Here is a 21553-nt window from a genome sequence, read left to right on the forward strand (position 1 = left end):
TAATGCTGCATTTTCTAAGTTGTCTGAACTATGTCCCTTTTAGGAAAAACAAAAAATCTTATTAAAAAAACAGCACATGCAGGTAACATGACCAAATTATCATTTTCTAATGTAGAATCATGTCTAATAAATGTTTTACTCAAGGTGAACCAACATAATCCTCCCTCTCCGATGAACTGCCCAATCCCTGACAGTACCTAATAAGATAACCACCTAAAACTAAACAAGCCTTTACATGTGAAAATATCCCATTTCGACTCATTGAATGGATAGAATTCCAAGCAGTGTGACTATTGTTTTCTGCTGCAGTCAGTAAACCAGCATATCCTGAAAAGGACAACTCTTAGCACACATGAGGGCTAAAAGGTAAATGACTCATGGGCACAAGCCACAGCTACCAAGAGAAAATATGAGAATCTACTTAAGAGTTTATATGACTCTAAAAAGATTTGGGAAAAGAATACACCATAACTGAGATTAGAATAAGCAACTATCAAAACATACAAACTATGCATTCTACCTCCTAACAAGGAGAACCAAACAATACAAATAAAGATAATTTAATTAAGCAATTCTACTTCTTAGAAATTTTTCTAAAGAAACCAAGAAATTATTAAATAATAAGAACAGGAAATGAACACATTAAACAATTTGAAGGCTATTTCAAATGTTTATGTTCGTTGTCAGAAATGCAATGTGCTTGATCAATGAACTTAGGTAAAGGTGACTAAATTCTTAGAGCTACTTAAATTTAACACTTACTCCAATAACAAACAATTCCCTAGATAATCCTTATTCCTAACATGAAATGAATGAATTTGTCTTTCTGACAACCAAAAGAACTAAACATAGTTTGGGAATTTTGCTGCCATCAATCTTTAGACTGTTTTTGTACTTCGGGGAATCATGACTCCTTTGAAAACTTATAATATATACATGAATTTATTCTTTCTTAGACTATCTGTACTTCTTGATTCAACTACATTTCAGTCTAAAAAGCAGCTTCCACCATCATAAAATTTAAGACTTCTGAAGAAAAAGCTTACATTTCCTTTGGTATTATTTATCTGCTGCTGCTTTTTTCAGTATTTGCATCTGAATACATACCTTTAACACCTACGTATATTTCTGCACTAGCACACACTAAGTATAACTGTCTCACACCTCAAGAAAAGAACTGACATATTTTTATTTCTTTTGTATTCCTTACTGTATAACAACAACAACAAAGCTCCAAGTGAGTCTTATTTCCTGAGTTCTCAGGACTCTAATCTGTATACCAGTCAGACAACAGGCAAGAAAATTCAGAAGTATGCCTAAAAAGATACTTTAAGAAAAACCCTTTTATATCATTTAAATAAAAAAAGAGAGAGAGACCCCCCCCCACTGGTAACCCAAATCAATACAGCAGAAGCACTTAAAAAAAAAAAATTGTAAGACATTTTTACGTGCCCCGAACTTTGATGTGTAGAGCCCTGTGTTGGTATTACCAGAAATATACGTACATTAAACACACTGTAAGTGAACATTAAGGAAGATCCATGAAATGTTCCTAAATATACTCACAGAAAGATAGCTGTTAATGTCCACATCATCAGTAATAGTCTGGCGTTCTCCTTTATAATTAATTTTCCGAAACCTTCGTCGAGACTGTCTGGCAGGAATTTCCCTTTGTAAAATGCGATCTTCGTTATCCTTGGAATTCTCTACCTGAAACACATGTTCATATTCCTGATTAAACATCCAATTTTTCCATACTACTGATAGTCTATGGAGTCTTAACAGGTTCATAAGGAGGCTTCATTTACTTCTTGCAAAAAACTGCCTCAAGAAAACAGTCTGTATGGGACAATGCTCATGACTTCAAAAAGATTAAAGGTGATATTATTATAAAGATCTGGAGACCACAGTTTCCTTCCAGGAAATAGTCTCTCTTGCTCACATAAACATATACCCTCTAAGTAAAGTCACTTACAAGAAATGAAGGCTGTTAACTACACCTACACATTCAATAATTACAACTTCGGAGTTAGTCTAACTACAAACTGCCTAATTAAGCACATATTTTATTTAGAAAACAATCAAGGTTATGATTTCAGTTGAGCTGCTCAAAAGTGAAACAAAAATGCTTTATGCATTATTCTTTGCTGTCCATCTTAATGTGTGAAAATGGCCAAGAATAAATAAGGCTGGCATCTTCTAAGAAGGGAAAATTAACATTTATAAGGCTTAAAATGTATATATGTTTATTTAGTTTACACAGCAACCTTGCAATCAGTTATTTGACTTCCCAGTCTCACAACAGTGATACTTTATTGATATACAACTACTCTGCCAGGGGATGGTGGAGAGGGAGTAAAGAAATAGGTGAGGGAGATTAAAACATACAAATTTCCACCTGCGAAATAAATGAGTCATGGATATGAAATGTGCAGTGTGGGGCACAAAGTCAATAACTATGCAGTCTCTTTGCAAGGTGACAGATGGTAACTAGACTTATTGTGGTGATCACTTTGAAATGTATCGATATACCGAATCAGTATTTTGGGTAAGAGGAATTAACATAGCATTGTAGGTCAATTATACTTCAAAAACAGATTAGATTTGTGGTTCCCAAAGGCAGGAGTTGGGAGGAGTGGAAATTAAATGAAGGCAGTCCTAAGGTACAAACTTACAGTTTTTAGATAAATGAGTGCTAGGAACATTATGTCGGCATGATATAACACTGCTGCATATTATGTAAGAAAATTTTTTCTATTCTTTAATTTTGTATTTATATGAGATCATGGATATTCACTAAACCTACTGTGATTAATCACTTCATGATATATTTCAGTCAAATCATTATGCCTTAAATTTATACAGTGTTGCATGTAAATGATCTCAATAAAACTAAGAAAAAAAGCCTACCTCGCCTATCTAATTACAGATTAGACAATAAATTTTTAAAAATTACTTTTATGGGAGTTCCCGTCGTGGCGCAGTGGTTAACGAATCCGACTAGGAACCATGAGGTGGCGGGTTCCGTCCCTGCCCTTGCTCAGTGGGTTAACGATCCGGCGTTGCCGTGAGCTGCGGTGTAGGTTGCAGACGCGGCTCGGATCCCACGTTGCTGTGGCTCTGGCGTAGGGCGGTGGCTACAGCTCCGATTCGACCCCTAGCCTGGGAACCTCCATATGCCGCGGGAGCGGCCCAAGAAATAGCAACAACAACAACAACAAAGACAAAAGACAAAAAAAAAATTACTTTTATGAAGGAACACTGACATGTTCTAAAGTACACTTTATAATTAATTTCACATCCAATAAAATAACAATAATAATTTCAGCTTTTCTTCTACAACTACTTCTCCTGTTAATGACATATTTCTTGTTAATATTAAAAAAAAAAAAATTCCTAGTCATCCAGGCATGAAACTTCAGTATTTCCAACTTCCATGGCTTGTCTTCCAAATCTTATCTTTAATCATTTTTTAGAAATCCCTCTCACAATGCCCTTTCTTTCCTTTCCATGCCCATCATTCCTTATTCAAGTCTTAATTACTTCAGTCGTGAACTTGCTGCTTCAGGCATGTTCCTCTACAATTCCATCCTGCACAGTCAGATAAATCACCTAGATAAATCATCATTATGTCAAGTCTCCTGTTCAAAATGCTACTATGGACGCACCAATGGTTACCAAATAAATACTAAACTATTACATTTGATATCCAAAGCCACACATGTTCCAAGCCTCAAAATATTTATCACTTTAGCTTATACATAGAAGCCTGGAAAAACTGCTCACTTAGTCTCCTCCCCATAGAAAACTCTATCATATAAAAGCTCTGATGAGATATGCAAAAACTTTTTTTTTTTTTTTTGCCGTTTCTTGGGCCGCTCCCGCGGCATATGGAGGTTCCCAGGCTAGGGGTCGAATCGGAGCTGTAGCCGCCGGCCTATGCCAGAGCCACAGCAACGCGGGATCCGAGCCACGTCTGCAACCTACACCGCAGCTCACGGCAATGCCTGGATCGTTTAACCCACTGAGCAAGGCCAGGGACCGAACCCGCAACCTCATGGTTCCTAGTCGGATTCGCCAACCACTGCGCCACGACGGGAACTCCAAAACTTTCTGATAATTTCTCACAGTTGCTGTCTCAACTGTCCTGTTTGAGGTGTGAGAAATTAAAAGTAGCAGCCAAGACAGCATGACATGGGTCCTTACACATAAATAACATAGATTCAGCTAAGTGACTACTTATTTCCTCAATTTGTTATCCTATCCATTCTATCTTCATATGCTGAAACACTACAAATCATTTAAGACATACATCAATGCCATCTCTTCAATAACTGAAAGAGACATTCCTGTGACTGGCTTACTATGTGAACACAACCTAGACTTATCTCATAAATAGGATTGCCTTCAGGCCTTTGCATACACTTGTGTTACGTGTGCCTAAAAGCTCATTCCTCCTTTGCTATCCCGTGACCCAGTTCAAACAAGTCCACCTCTATCCCAGGAAGGTGCTACTCCTTCTATAGGACCAAACATACTGGCCATAATCATTAGATAAGTCTACCTCACTACAAGTTCCTTAGTACAGTAACAGCATTGCACTTATATTCATTGTTGTTCACATATTCAAAAAGTTTGCCAAAATGGGCATTACATTAAATTCTTTCTTTCACCCTAAATATGTTAAGCCCTTGGCAATACACATAAGGAACTCAAGATACACAAAGGCAGGCAGAGGAAGTTACTGAATATTATAATTCTAAATGCTAAAATCCAGAAGAGACAGGGGCTTGATTTCCAACTCAATAACGACAGAATTTTGTGCAGGTAGAAAAATACACATCACTTCCTTGGGATTCAATTTCCTTGTCTAAAAAATGATGGGAGAATCATCTTATTTATGAAATCACTATACTAGGCCATGTACCAGAAACTGTAAGTTATGTCCTTTAAAGCTCACTACAAAGCTCCTCTTTCTATATTACTGGTTGGTACAGAGTCTCACAAAACGTAGTATTTCACACAAGTGAGTGAGCTGTGATTTAAAACCCAAGTGTGACTAAAAAGTTCATCTCCTTCATACTCTCCTACCCAATAGGATGAACCAGATTATCTATTTTAGGTAAAATTCCTGTATCATAATTCTTAGATATTTTACTATCTACCACTTATTGAGCAAAAGCAGAAATTTAAACAATAAAGGATTTACATGGTAGAAATCGTAGTTAATGAGATTTATTTATTTATTTATTTATGTTGGTCTTTTTGTCTTTTTAGGGTCACACCCATGACATACGGAGGTTCCCAGGCCAGGGATCCAATCGGACCTGTAGCTGCTGGCCTACGCCACAGCAACAGCAACGTTGGATCCAAGCTGCACCTGCGAGCTACACCACTGCTCAAGGCAACGCCGGATTCCTAACCCACTGAGCGAAGCTAGGGATCGAACCCACGTCCTCATGGACGCTAGTCAGGTTCACTAACAGCTCAGCCATGATGGGAACTCCTAAATGAGATTTATAAAAGGAGTTTGGAAACTCAAAAACTTGGGGAAAAAATACCAAATGAAAATAAAAGTCAAACAACAGACAAAGGATTAAGCGCCCTTAAAGCTCCCTTTGAATACAACTGAAATGTGGGCTTTAAAAAAGAAAGAAACCTTGTAAACACACATTGAAGTGGCACAAAAGTAAGGAATCCAAATGCAAAGAATGAAGTGAAAACAAGAATACCAGGAAGTAGTATAGCAACAAAGTCCCTAATCTATCAGATCATTTCTCAACTTCCACTCTGATGGCTGTAGGGAATGAGAGATAGCAAATAAAATAGAGAATCCACTTAAGATTGAAAAGCCATAGGACACTTACTCATCCCAAAGAGCTAGGCCCTCACTGCGAGGTCTAAGCACATAATGGAGAAAGGAGAGCGAGAACTGAGAGAAGGACTTCTGGGGGTAGGAGTGGGGGGTATTCAAAATAAAAGCCATCCTCCATGCAGGTCTGTAGTTTAAATTCATAATATCTTAAGTGCATAAGTAAATTTAAAGATTTCAGGACTAAAACCAGTAAGACATGCAACTAGCAAAAGCAAATCTAAAACCTCTTTGCAAGAATGCAACTTTAACCCAAACCTCAAGTAATTCCCACACCTAGAGTTCAAGACATATGAACTCATGCACAAGAAAAAAAAATTCCAAACCCCAAACCCCCAACTAACACAAAACCCAATCACGAGGGCAAATAAGACATAATGAGCAATAATGGCTAGAAAAAGGTAGCAGAATCACACTTGCAAATATACCAATATACTGGAAGTATCAGAAAGTAAAATGCTGTAATAAAAAAATTAAACAAAAAGAATCTTGCAGAAAATGAGCCAGAGATTACATGGAGCAACCAAATAAGTAAGGAATGGCCAGGACAAAAACAATATCATCCCAAAGTGCTCTCCCTGCCCACTGCAAGGCTAGCAGAGAGTGACAAGAAACACCCTCTACATTTGTAAGAGGGATAAGAACATGGAGATACACCGTATCTGAAACACAAGAGCACAAAGGAGGCCTAAAACTAAAAGTGGAATAGAAACACTTAGAAAAATCTTCCAGGAGTTCCCACTGGGGCTCAGCAGGTTAAGAATCTGACTAGCATCCATAAGGATGTGGGTTCAATGCCTGGCTTTGCTTAGTGGGTTAAGGATCCGGTGTTGCATGAGCTGTGGAGCAGGTCGCAGACATGGCTTGGATCCCATGTTGCTGTGGCTGTGGCATAGGCTGGCAGGTGCAGCTGTGATTTGACCTCTAGCCTGGGAAATTCCATATGCTGCAGGTGTGACCCTAAAAAAAGCAAAAAAATAAAAACAGAAATATAAAAATCTTCCAAAAAGCCCACTTCCACCCCTAAGCACAAAGTAACACTAGAGGAATTTGAAACAGTGCCACACCGAAGGTAACCGTAAAAACAAAAAATCCAACCCAGCTCAACTCCAGCAGAAGAGGTGTGTTATCTCCAGGCCTAAATACAATCTACGCTCTGTCTTTACTGCCCTACACAACACCTAGTAATAAATACAAATAATGACTTACATAAAAATAAAAAGGGGGAGTTCCTGTCGTGGCGCAGTGGTTAACGAATCCGACTAGGAACCACGAGGTTGCGGGTTCGGTCCCTGCCCTTGCTCAGTGGGTTAAGGATCCGGCGTTGCCATGAGCTGTGGTGTAGGTTGCAGACACGGCTCGGATCCCGAGTTGCAGTGGCTCTGGTGTAGGCCAGTGGCTACAGCTCCGATTGGACCCCTAGCCTGGGAACCTCCATATGCTGCGGGAGTGGCCCAAGAAATAGCAAAAAGACAAAAAATAAATAAATAAATAAATAAATAAAAAGGGTTTTAAAAAATCCAATCCACTGCCAAGACACAAAGCAATCAATACGGCAACCTCTGAAAATTAGGAAATAACACAGATGGTAGAAATATTAGACAGGAAACACAAAAATAACTATAATTAATATGGTAAAGGTTCAGCAAAAGAGGTAGACTATATGAATAGACAGATGTAGAGTTTCAGTAGACATAAATATTAGAGTAAAATGTCAGAAACAAAAATCACGGTACTAATGATGAAGAATGGTTTGATAAGTTCATCAGGAGACCTGATGCAACTAAACTTAAACATAGGTCAACACAAAGTACCCAGAGTAAGAGGGATAAGAGGGGCAAGACAGGGAGGGAAGGAGGATACAGGAAAAGACAGAGGAGTGGGGAGGAGAGATAGGGAGAAACAAGAAAAATGTAAGAACTGAACAGTATATTAAGATGTAACTAAAAAGTGAATTAGCAAATTGGAAAGACAGAGCCAAAAAAATAACATAGCATACAGTACAAAGTCAGGATGAGATGAAAAATAAGAAAGAAATCTTAAATACGAACAGCAAGTTGAAAATATTTAACATATATCTGAACAAAGTTCAAGAAGATGATAACAGAGGAATGAAGACAATGTCCAAAGAGAAAATGACTGAGATTTTCTACCAAAAAAAGAAAGAAAGAAAGAAAAAAAAAGCCCAAAGAGCCCCAAAATCCAAAGTAGGATAATTAAAAACTACAATACAACTGCAAATCCACACATGAATGATACATGGAAAACTTTCAATGCAGCCAGGAGAAAAACGTAGATTAGCTATAAGGGAAGGGGAATTAAATTAACTGAATTCTCAAAAAACAATGGATACCAGAAAACAGAATTTACTGACCGGTGAGAATTTTTGCTTTTATTATTTATTTATTTATTTATTTATTTTATTTTTTTATTTTTTTGTCTTTTTGCCATTGCTTGGGCCGTTCCCATGGCATATGGAGATTCCCAGGCTAGGGGTCTAATTGGAGCTGTAGCCAACAGCCTACGTCAGAGCCACAGCAACGCGGGATCCAAGCCGCGTCTGCGACCTACACCACAGCTCAAGGCAACGCCGGATCCTTAACCCACTGAGCAAGGGCAGGGATCGAACCCGCAACCTCATGGTTCCTAGTCGGATTCGTTAACCACTGCGCCACGACGGGAACTCCGAAAATTTTTTTTGGACTGAAAGTGTATTCACAGCAAAACAATCCTCAAGAATAATAGAAAATAAAATTATTTTCAGGTAGAAAAAGAAAAAATAACCCAGCTGAGATGTTCACCAACAAAAGCCCTTTACTCAAGAAAATTTTAAAGGTTCTGCCTCAGATGTGACACAAATGGTCCCTTGAGTAAGGTCTCAAATACAAGAAAGAATTAAAAGCAAAGAAATGCTAGATACATGGCTAAATCGAAGGATATAATGACTGCATAAAACAATAAGACAACATTTGTGGAATAAGTAAGTAGAACTAAAAAACTGGACAAAAGCAATTACATTTGGATATAATCACCACCATTAAATTCTTATAAGCTTTGCTACTTATTAACTTCAGTTATTTTTAAGCAGACATATTAAATATAGCTGGAATTAGCAGGAAAGGAACAGAACACACACAGTATCTAACTGAGTATTGGGGGAGGGAGTTCAGAGTGGAAAAAAAGAACTTACTATATTATACACAGAACAAAAGTAACAAGAGGGGGAAAAAAGAGTAGAATATGTACAAAGCACATAATGTGGTAAAAGTAAATCTGAACTTATCACCATCACAATGAATGAAAATAAAAAAGTTTTTCCGGTTAAAAAAATCTTACACCAAATGCAGAAGAGGAGCCACAGCCTCCTAATACTAAGCATAGAATCTGGATTAAAAGATGACAATAGAGTACTAAATTAGAGGCTAACATCTAATTAAGAAATAATGAATACACGAATGCTATACACAAAGCCTAGGAATGCAGGGAAAAAAAGTAACAGACTGAGAATACAACAGTAATTAATATTATAAAAATATTTTAATACAAATCATATTAGGAGATCAAAGGAGAAAAAAGCACAGATCACTGTAACAAACGCAGAAAAATAGATTGTGATCAATTCCTTTTTTTTTTTTTTTTTTTTGGCCTTTTGAGGGCCGCATCTGCGGCAGATGGAAGCTTCCAGGCTAGGGGTCGAATGAGAGCTACAGCTGACAGCCAACACCACAGCAACACCAGCTCCAAGCCACATATGTAACCTACAATGCAGCTCATGGCAATGATGGATCCTTTGCATCTTTGCTCAGTAACACTGAGCAAGGCCAGGGATTGAACCCGCATCTTCATGGATCCTAGTCAGATTCTCAACCTGCTGCACCACAATGGGAACTCCAACTTTAATCAATTTCAGTATTCCTTCCTGATTAAAAAATTTTAGCAATATTTTGTAATACTCAATATACCCTTAGAAGTCATGAGCTTTAGATAGAGTCCAAATAGTTTTATTGAAATTTCTTTGCTTTCTGACACACAAAAAAATGCATTCTAATACATTTCTTGCTGCACATGTGATGCAAGCCATTACTTAATGGAGGCTTATATCCTTTTAGTTAGGAAACAGTATTTACTCATAATCTGGGATCATACAACTACTAGGGATGGCTGAAACTACTTCACTGTCACCACTTAAAAGCTTTTACAATGAACAGCTCCAGGAAACACATTTTTAAAATAAAGTAAAGCAACTTTGGAAATATTTTTATGATAAATGCTAACATTTCCTATTTAAATTTGAGACTGGAGTTTTACTTATCTTGTATTTTGTAAAACTTTTCCTTCTTCTTTTTTTTTTGGGGGGGGGCGCACCTGTGGAGAACCTCTAGAAGTTCTCTGGCCAGGGATCAAACCCATGCCACAGTTGCAACCTGTGCCACATCTGAGGCAATGCCAGATCCTTAACCGGCTGCCCCACACGGGAACTTTCCAATTCTTTCCTTTTAGAGTTACAGTTATAAATGTTAATTAAATATTAATTGTTAATTATGTTAATTAAATATTAATTAAATATATCTTCGTAACAAATAATTTCTTAGTAATATTCACTTAGGTTATCTATACAAATGTATGTTACCTTATACATACATAGTAATTTAAAAAGTATTGTCATTACCACCAACCAGGTACTACATAATCTTTGTTCCTAATGATTTATGCATATAAAATTTATATATTTATGAATATATTATGATTACGTTACATATATGTAATTATATATAATGCACCTATATTCACACAAATATATAAAACTTTAAAAATACTGCCATTACTGGGAGTTCCCGTTGTGGCTCAGCAGAAGCGAAGCCAACTAGTATCCACGAGGATATGGGTTCGTTCCCAGGCAGGCCTCGCTCAATGGGTTAAAGGATCCCGCGTTGCGACAAACTACAGTGTAAGTCATAGACATGGCTCGGATCCAGTGTTACTGTGGCTGTGGCATAGTCTGGGCACCTATAGCTCCCATTCAACCCCTAGCCTGGGAACTTCCACATGCCACAGGTTCGGCCCTCAAATGGGAAAAAAAAAAAGAAAAAAAGAAAAGAAATATACACATACATACACACACACACACTGCCATTACTACTAAAAAGGAAACTGAATCTTTCCACCCTTAGAGCTATGCCATTAGAAATGCACAAAATGAAATTTATTGGTAGAATTAAACAATTTATATATGTTTAATTCACTTGTTTAGAGTTCCAGCCATAGCTCACAGTGATCAGCAGTATCTTAGGTGCAATGGGACACAGGTTCAATCTCGAGTCCGGCACAGTTGGGTTAAGGATCTGGTGTTGCCACAGCTGTGGCTTAGGTCGTGACTGTGGCTGGGTCCTGATCCCTGGCTTGGGAACTCCATATGCTGCGGGATGGCCAAAAATGGGGGGTGGAGTGTAGACAGACCAGTTCATCTGTAGCTCCCACTGTGCCTCAGCAGGTTGAAACCTGACTAGTACCCATGAGGATGCGGGTTAGAACCCTGGTCTGAGGAAGATCTGCTGTTAAAGATCTGCTGTTAACCTAAGGTGTGGTGAAGGTCACAGATGTGGCCAATATAGGATGGCAGCTGTAGCTCTGATTGAACCCCCACAGCCTGGGAATTTCCATATGCTCCAGGTATGGCCCTAAAAAGAAAAAAATTTTTTTCACTTTTTTAAAAGAGATTTTTTTTCTTTTTGAATTATTTTAAGTATTTTAAAAATTCACATGTCTCCACTAAGGAGCTTATCTTTCTCAGGATTTTTTTCTAGCTCCACTTTTTTATTGTTCCACATAACAACTACCATTCTGATGATTATTTTTCATTGAGACATCATTAAATTTACAAAATAACCTAAGGAAAATTAATACCTTTATGATGATAACTTCTTATTTGAGCACACAGCATCTCATCTTCTGTTCAAATTGAGTTTTTTGTTTGGGGGAGTATTTAAAAACAATGTATTTGCCATAAATAGACATTTCTTGATTGAAAACATACAGAGAGCCAACACATGAAAAGATGCTCAACATCACTAATTATTAGAGAGATGCAAATCAAAACTACAATGAGCTATCACTTCACACCAGTCAGAAATGGCCATCATCAAAAAATCTACAAATAATAAATGTTGAAGAGGATATGGAGAAAATGGAAGCCTCCTACACTGTTGGTGGGAATGTAAATGGATAAAGCCACTGTGGAAAACAGTGTGGAAGTTCCTTAAAAAACTGAAAACAGAGGTACCATATGATATTGCAGTCTCACTCCTGGGTATATATCCAGACAAAGCTCTAATTCAAAAACATTGTTTGTCCCTACAAACAAAAGTCCAGGACAAGATGGCTTCATAGGCAAATTCTACCAAACACACAAAGAAAAACTTATACCCATCCTTAAACTTTTCTAAAAGGTTGAAGGAACACTCCCCTAAAGACATTCTATGAAGCCACCATCACCCTAATTCTAAAACCAAAGATACTACCCCCAAAAAAATTATAGGCCAAAATCTTTGATGAATGTAGACACAAAAATTCTCAACAAAATTTTAGCCACCCGAACGCAACAACACATAAAAAAGATCATACAGCATGACGAAGTAGGATTTATCCCAAGTTCACAACCATGGTTCAACATACGCAAATCAATGTCATACACCACATTAACAAAAGAAAAGTCAAAAACCACATGATCATCTCAACAGATGCAGAAAAAAACATTTGACAAAAATCCAACATCCATTCAGGATAAAAACTTACCAAAGTGGGCAGAGGGAACATACTTTAACATAATAAAAGCCATTTATGACAAACCCACAGCCAATATAACACTCAATGGGGAATAGCTGAAAGCCTTCCTGCTGAGATGTGGAACAGGACAAGGATGCCCACTCTCACCATTTTTATTCAACACAGTATTGAAAGTCCTAGCCACAGTAACCAAACAAAAGAAGTAAAAGTATCCAAATTGGAAGAGAAGAGGTAAAACTGTCACTCTATGCAGATGACATGATACTATACATAGAAAATCTAAGGACTCCACACAAAAACTACTCCAACTGATCAATGAATTCAGCAAAGAAGCAGATACAAGATTAACATTCAGAAATCAGTTGTATTTCTGTATACTAAAAACAAAATATTAGAAAAAGAATATAAAAATACCTTTTAAAATGGCACCCAAAAAATTAAATACCTAGGAATAAACCTAAATAAGAAGGTGAAAGATTTATATACTGAGAACTATAAAACATTAACCAAGGAAATTAAAGAGGATGCAAAGAAATGGAAAGATATCCATGCTCCTGGACTGGAAGAATTAATACTGTTAAAATGGCTATATTAGGAGTTCCCGTCGTGGCGCAGTGGTTCACGAATCCGACTAGGAACCATGAGGTTGCGGGTTCGATCCCTGCCCTTGCTCAGTGGGTTAACGATCCGGCATTGCCGTGAGCTGTGGTGTAGGTCGCAGACTCGGCTTGGATCCCACGTTGCTGTGGCTCTGGCGTAGGCTATTGGCTACAGCTCCGATTGGACCCCTAGCCTGGGAACCTCCATATGTCGTGGGAGCGGCCCAAGAAATAGCAAAAAGACAAAATAAATAAATAAATAAATAAATAAATAAAATGGCTATATTACCCAAAGCAATCTACAGATTCAATGCCATTGCATCAAACTGCTCATGACATTCTTTCACAGAACTACTAGAACAAACAATCCAAAAATTTATATAGAACCATAAAAGACCCAGAATTGCCAAAGCAATCCTGAGGACAAAAAAACCAAGCAGGAGGAGTTCCCATTGTGGTTCAGTGGTTAACTAAACCCGACTAGAATCCATGAGGATGCGGGTTTGATCCCTGGTCTTGTACAGTGAGTTAAGGATCTGGTGTTGCCATGAGCTGTGCTGTAGGTTGCAGACATGGTGTAGATCCCTCATTGCTCTGGCTATGGCATAGGCCAGCGGCTACATCTCTGATTGGACTCCTAACCTGGGAACTTCCACATGCTTCAAGTGCAGCCTTCTAAAAAGACAAAACACATACACACACACACACACACACACACACACACACACCACCAAAAAACAAAACAAAACAAAAAACAAAAAAACAAACAAACAAAAAAAAACCAAGCAGGAGGCATAACTCTCCCAGACTTCAGGCAATATTACAAATCTATAGTAATCAAGACAGTATGGTGCTGGTACAGAAACAGACATACAGACCAATGGAACAAAATAGAGAACCCAAAAATAAACCCAGACACCTATGGTCAATTAATCTTCGACAAAGGAGGCAAGAATATAAAATGGGAAAAGGATGGTCTCTTCAGCAAGTGGTGCTGGGAAAACTGGACAGACGCATGTAAATCAATGAAACTGGAACACACCCTCACACTGTGCACAAAAATAAACTCAAAATGGCTTAAAGTCTTAAACATAAGAGAAGACAGCATCAAAACTCCTAGAAGAGAACACAGGCAAAACATTCTCTGACATCAACCATACAAATATTTTCTTTGGTCAGTCTTTCAAGGCAACAGAAATAAAAACGAAAATGAACCAACAGGACCTAGTCAAACTGACAAGCTTTTGCACAGCAAAGGAAACATAAAACAAAAAGACAACCTACCAAATGGGAGAAAATAGTTTCAACGACGCAACTGACAAGGGCTTAATCTCTAAAAGGTACAAACAACTTATAAAACTCAACAGCAAAAAAAGCATCAACCCAATGGAAAAATAGGCAGAAGAACTGAAGACATTTCTCCAAAGACGACAGAGGGATGGCCAAAAGGCACATCAAAAAATACTCAACATCACTAACTATTAAAGAAATGCAAATAAAAACTACAATTAGATACCACCTCACACCAGAATGGCCATCATTAACAAGCCAACAAATAAAAGATGAGGTGTGGAGAATGCACAAAAGTGCATTCCCTGCACTGTTGGTGGGAATGTAAACTGGTACAACCACTGTGGAAAACAATATGGAGGTACCTCAGAAAACTAAATGTAGAACTACCATATGACCCAGAAATCCCACTCTTGGGCATATATCCAGACAAAACTTTCCTTGAAAAAGATACATGCACCCGTATGTTCACTGTGGCACTATTCACAATAGCAAAGACATGGAAACAACCTAAATGTCCATCATCAGATGGTTAAGAAGATATGATATATATATATATACACAATGGAATACTACTCAGCTATAAAATGAACAAAAGAATGTCATCTGTAGCAACATGGATCGAACTAGAGACTCTCGTACCAAGTGAAGTAATAAATCAGACAGTCAAACGCTATATGATATCATTTATATCTGGAATCTAATATACAACACAAATGAACCTAACTTTAGAAAAGAAACAAACTCATGGACATAGAAAACAGGCTTATGGTTGCCAAGGGGAAGAGGAGGGAGTAGGATGGACTGGGAGTTTGGGGTTAGTAGATGCAAACTATTGCATCTGGAGTAGATAAGCAAGGAGATCCTGCTGTATAGCACAGGGAACTATAACCAATTGCTTGTGATGGAACATGATGGAAGATAATATGAGAAAAAGAATGTATATATATTTTGTATGACTGGGTCACTTTGCTGTACAGCAGAAACTGACATAACATTGTTAAATCAACTGCAATAGAAAAAATAACATCTTAAACAACTTTTAAAAAAAGCACTTCTTTTGTCAAATACTTTAAAGCACATAAATTTTAGAATACATTTTTTTTTTCTTTTGCTAGTGGAAGGAGAGATTCTAAGACCCTGATCTTGTGTTCACTTTGGCTTGAGGAACCTAAAACTTACGAATGTACTTCTTTGGCACTTAAATGCCAAAGGGAGCTTGTTTTCTGTTTACCTTTTTTGTTAACCCAAAGCTACACACTTAAATAACTACTCTAAAAATTATTCATAATTTGAAATAACTTCACTACAGTCCCTATTCTGTCATACACACACACATATTTACTTTTAAGCCTACTATGGAATTAGTCTTCCTGGCAGTGCAAATCAACCTTAGGTCCATTTGGTAGCTTCCATTTTCAGTGTTTTCTACAGATCTGGTTTGGTGGCCTTTGCTTATCACAAAGCCTTTCTGAGGGTTGGAAATAGAGATGGGTGTGAGAAAGAAAATACTGGAAACTGGTGGTTTCTCTTTTTATATACAATTTTTTCAAGTTTGAGCATCTTGAAGTTATGTTGTGAGCGTGGTTTGTGTGTAGATTTCTTACACCCTTATTGCACTTCTGCCTTGTTTCTTGAAATATTGGGAGTCAGGTGACTAAGTGGTTATATTGTCTCCAAGCTACCCAGAAGAAGTAAGATTTAAAAGGTTAATTAAAACAATGGGAACTTCCATCATGACTCAGTCTTTAAGGAACCCGACTAGTAACCATGAGGTTGTGGGTTGGACCCCTGGCCTTGCTCAGTGGATTAAGGATCTGGAGTTGCTGAGAGCTATGGTATAGGTCACAAACACGGCTCGGACCCCGTGCTGCTGTGGCGTAGGCTAGCGGCTACAGCTCCAATTTGACCCCTCACCTGGGAACCTCCATATGCCACAGGTGCACCCCCGTGCCCCCCCCCCGGGCAAAAAACCCAAACTAACAAATAAAAAACCAATGAACTAATAAAGTTCTATAATGCAATACAGGCTTTAAAAGTTCAATAATCTTGTCATAGGAAAGTTTTTCCAATAAGTATGACCCTAAACTGAAAAATCCTAAGGGGAAAAAAACTAAGTAAAAAAAAAAAAAAAAAAAACAAATTCACTTTAGATTAAAACAAAATGATAAACAACTTCTTATAAACAAGTCTCATTTACATAATAATACAATGTTCTCATGAATAAGGAATAATCCAAATAGACAAGTGAGCAAGAGAAATGAATGACAGTAAGAAAAATAAATCTCTCACAAAGCATATGAGAATATGTACAAGTAAGTTAAAATAAGATTATTCCTTACAGGAGTTCCCGTTGTGGCGCAGTGGTTAATGAATCCGACTAGGAACCATGAGGTTGCGGGTTCGGTCCCTGCCCTTGCTCAGTGGGTCAAGGTTCTGGCATTGCTGTGAGCTGTGGTGTAGGTCGCAGACGTGGCTCGGATCCTGCCTTGCTGTGTCTCTGGCGTAGGCTGGCAGCTACAGTTCCGATTCGACCCCTAGCCCGGGAACCTCCATATGCTGCAGGAGCAGCCCAAGAAATGGCAAAAAGACCAAAAAAAAAAAAAAAAAAGATTATTCCTTACAATGCGTCAGATTAAGGAAACTAACCTATCTGGTGAGGTGTTCCCAATCACCAGTGGAGTTACTCAAATTTGTACAAATACATACACAATAAAGCCATTTAGTAGAACTTATCAAAATAGTACATGTCACTTATATAAACATATGTATTTTTAGACCAAGCATTTTTATTAATTTTAAATAATTTCACCTAAAAAATACACTGAGGTATCACAGATTTGTACTGGTACAAAATGTTCAGCACAATTTTGTATTTCAAAGACATCCTTTGAAATACAAAATAAAATACAAAAAAGGAGTTCTCGTCATGGCGCAGTGGTTAACGAATCCGACTAGGAATCATGAGGTTGCAGGTTCGGTCCCTGCCCTTGCTCAGTGGGTTAACAATCCGGCGTTGCTGTGAGCTGTGGTGTAGGTTGCAGACGCGGCTCGGATCCCGTGTTGCTGTGGCTCTGGCGTAGGCCGGTGGCTACAGCTCCGATTCGACCCCTAGCCTGGGAACCTCCATATGCCGCGGGAGCAGCCCAAAGAAATAGCACAAAGACAAAAAAAAAAAAAAAATACAAAAAAAACCCAAAAAACAAAAACAGACCAAAAAAATGAAAACAAGATTGCTCAATATGGTGGACTGAAAAGAAAGTCCTTCAAAAATAGAAAGCTTAAAATTACTTTGGATTATTTTTTCCTATAATTCATAAAGCATTTTTAATTATGGTGATTGTCAATAAAATGGTTTTGGAATTTTAAAAATTACCAATCATAAATATATACGTGATGTAATTTTTTTGGTAATTTATAAAATCTTATATACAGGGTTTTTTTTTTCCTGAAACATTTGGGTATAAACTGAAGACAGTGATTCTTGACCCTAAAATATGTCAACTTGTATTTCCTAAAAACAAAGACTTTGTCTTACATAACCACAGCATAATTATCAAAATCAGGATATACGATATTATCTAATCCATATTGTATTCAAATTTCATCAACTGTGCCAACATCATTATTTACAGCTTTCCCTCTCCAGTATCCAAGATTTAATACAAGATCAAGCATTGTATTTAGTTATATTTTTCTTCTTCAATATGGAAGAGTTCCTTAGTCTTTCTGTGACATTTCTTGACACTGGGATATTTAAAGAGTATAAGCCAGCAATTTGGAGAATGTCTTCCATTTGGTTTGTCTGATATTTCCTAATCATTAGTTCCAGGCATGCGCTGCTGGCAGGAATGTTTAATTCCAAAGACATGATGTTCTAGCCTTCTCAGTGCATCGTATAGGGAGAAGTATGTCAGTTTATGCCTATATTCATGGTGGTAGCTATCATTTTTGTTACAGTGGTATTCTCCATGTTACACCATCAGAAATATGGTAATTTTTCCCTTCATAAGTGATTTGTGGAAAGATGTGATGAAACTATGTAAGTACTGTTTCTCAACAAACATTAGTTACAAGTTTTAGCATTCATTAATGATTTTCTAACTTAATCATTACTGACAGACTTATTAGCTGGCATTTGACTGTCAGGAAGAATTTTACCTTTTCATTCACTCATACCATTAAAACCTAAAAATTCTTTATTACAGAGGAGGGTACCATCAATTACTATACATTTTAATTTGGACTCTCAAAATTGTCCCGGTGGGAGTCTCTTCGATCTGGATCCTCTGTCCTTTTGCCAGGTCTAATTTTCTGAATATTTCCTTACTTTGTAAGGTAGATGACAGAAATACTTTACATTTTGATAGTGAGGTAGGATATAAAGGGCATACAAGTGTAAAATATCATTAATTATACACTTAAAATATGTGTATACGTGTATGTTAGTACCCTAGCTAGTAGTGCTTTCTACATTGTTATGGGCCAACAATTTTAAAACTGTCTTATGTGTAAGTAAATATTTTGATGAAAATGAAAACCAAGTTTCTATTGTTAAAGAAAGGAGGTATAAACAAGCAAAAAGGGAAAACCAGAATAAACCCTAGGTTTTAAACACATATATAAAGAAATACAGATGTGCATATCGAAGTGTGTTTGTGTGCGACTGTATATACGTACTTTCAGATGTGTATTTTCTAACTCTGTTCACTGAAAGGCCCTACAAACAATGAGGCACCTGAAGCAATGAAAACAACTGGCCATCAGATCTTGGTTTCTAAATACTGTTCCCACTAAAAGCAAGCAGGTCTCCTTATAGAAAAGCCTAACTCCAGGTTTGGGGCAAGAAAAGTACAATTTTTCCCTTTAATTTAAAGGAAAATTAATTTAATAAGTTTATAATTAACTAAAGGCACTGAAATATACACTTAGAAATGGCTAGATGGTAACTTTCATGTTAAGTGTATTTTATCACAATAAAACAAGACAAAAAAATGTGCTGTTGACCTTAGAACAAGGCAAGGATTAATCCACATGTAATTTATAATCCACCCTCTGAATTGGTGGATTTAATCAACCAAAGACCGAGTATTACTTTAGTATTTACTATCAAAAAACATCCATATATATGTGGACTGAGCAATTCAAACCTGTTTTTCAAGGGTCAACTGTGTATGAGAACACTGCAGCACAAGTGCTATTCTTTTCCCATCAAGTATGAGAAATATAATCAATTGACAAATAAATGAGAAAGCAATACTGTATGAGGCAATTTTCTTGCCATGTCCCTTGATATATTTATTTAAAAGAGAGAATTCTGGCCTCAAACTGGTCAGAATGGCCATCATCAATAAGTCTACAAATAATAAATGCTGGAGAGGGCATGGAGGAAAAAGGAACCCTCCTACACCGTTGGTGGGAATTGAAACTGGTATAACCACTGTGGAAAACGATATGAAGGCTCCTTAAAAAACTAAAAATAGAGCTACCATATGATGTTGCAATCCTACTCCTGGGCATATATCTGGAGAAGACCATAATTCAAAAAGATATATGCATCCCAACGTTCACTGCAGCACTATTTTCAATAGCCAAGACATGGAAGCAACTTCAATGTCTATGGACAGAAGAATGGATAAAAATGTGGTATACAATGGAATATTAGGCACTGAAAAGAGTGGAAAAATGCCATTTGCAGCAACATGGATAGCACTAGAGATTATCACACTAGGTAAAACAAAGACAAATGACACATGTTATATGTGGAATCTAAAAAAAAATGACACAATTGAATTTATATACAAAACATAAATAGACCCAACAAGACATAAAAAACAAACTATGGTTACCAAAGATGAAGGAAAGGGGAGAGATAAAATTAGGAATCTGGGATTAACATACATACACTACTACCATATATAAAATAGATAACAAGGACCTAATGCATAGCACAGGGAACTATACTCAATATTTCATAATAACTTAGAAGGGAAAAGAACATGAAAAATGTAGATATATGTGGATATATAACTGAATCACTCTGCTGTACACCTGAAGTAACACAACAGTATAAATTAACTTCAACAGGAGTTCCCGTCGTGGCTCAGCGGTTAACGAATCCAACTAGGAACCATGAGGTTGCAGGTTCAATTCCTGGCCTTGCTTGGGTTAAGGATCTGGCATTGCCATGAGCTGTGGTGTAGGTTGCAGTCGAGGCTTGGATCCCGTGTTGCTGTGGCTCTGGCAAAGGCCAGCAGCTACAGCTCTGATTAGACCCCTAGCCTGGGAGCCTCCATATGCCGTGGGTGTGGCCCTAAAGACAAAAAAAAAAAAAGATTAACTTCAATAAGAGAGAGTTCTGAGGCCTTGATAGACAAGTCATGTATAACAACACTTAAAGAAAATAAACATAAAACAATACATAGTCCAAACCCTGAAGAAACTTGAAAGCAAGTAACATTCACTGAATACTTACTATGAAGCTGGCACTCTGCAATACTATGGAAGACACAACAGAATGAGAAATAATCCCTGCCTTTTAGGAGCTTAAAATCCAGTTGTTCATGTGAAATTCAGGACACTGAGCTCAATGATTTTATGTAAACGATGAAGTTTGGAGAAAACAAAATCTACTTGAAGATGCCAATCTGACTCTAACACCATGAAAAGGAAAAGCGGTTTAGTTTTGAGGCCTGATATTAAAATGCTTCATTAAGAATTCAACCTAATTTCTCAAATCAAATTAGATGACATAATCATCCACAAGAGATGCTAACAGGACAAAGAGTCCATTCAGTATTAGCTATTTTCTTGTACGGTTATATCAGAACAAGGTAAAATGGAGCTGTGTTCTGAATTCTTCTAATGGCAAGGAAAAAAATGTATTATTTTGGTTTTTGTTTTTAACTGAAGTACAGTTAATTTGCAATGTGTTCAAGTCTACAGCAAAGTGATCCAATTATATATCCATGTATAACTTATTATTAAGATATAATTCCCTGCGCTATAT

General features: G+C 37.2%; 1 protein-coding gene across 8 annotated transcripts in view; it reads right to left on the reverse strand.

Annotated features, from left to right (window-relative positions):
* The window catches only part of RAPGEF6 (Rap guanine nucleotide exchange factor 6), a 226774-nt gene that overhangs the window by 132166 nt on the left and 73055 nt on the right, over positions 1-21553 (reverse strand). For 7 of the 8 annotated variants that reach the window (XR_007134590.1, XM_047778562.1, XM_047778563.1 and 4 more), the window contains one exon: positions 1567-1710. Coding sequence is in view for 6 of the 8 variants with exons in the window: in XM_047778562.1 (XP_047634518.1) it covers positions 1567-1710 (144 nt within the window). In the remaining 2 variants the exon portion in view is untranslated. Of the gene's footprint in view, positions 1-1566; positions 1711-21553 lie in introns of those variants that run through there. The other variant, XM_047778564.1, reaches the window with a different exon arrangement.

This window comes from Phacochoerus africanus, chromosome 4 (genome assembly GCF_016906955.1).
Source record: "Phacochoerus africanus isolate WHEZ1 chromosome 4, ROS_Pafr_v1, whole genome shotgun sequence".
Lineage (NCBI taxonomy): Eukaryota > Metazoa > Chordata > Mammalia > Artiodactyla > Suidae > Phacochoerus > Phacochoerus africanus.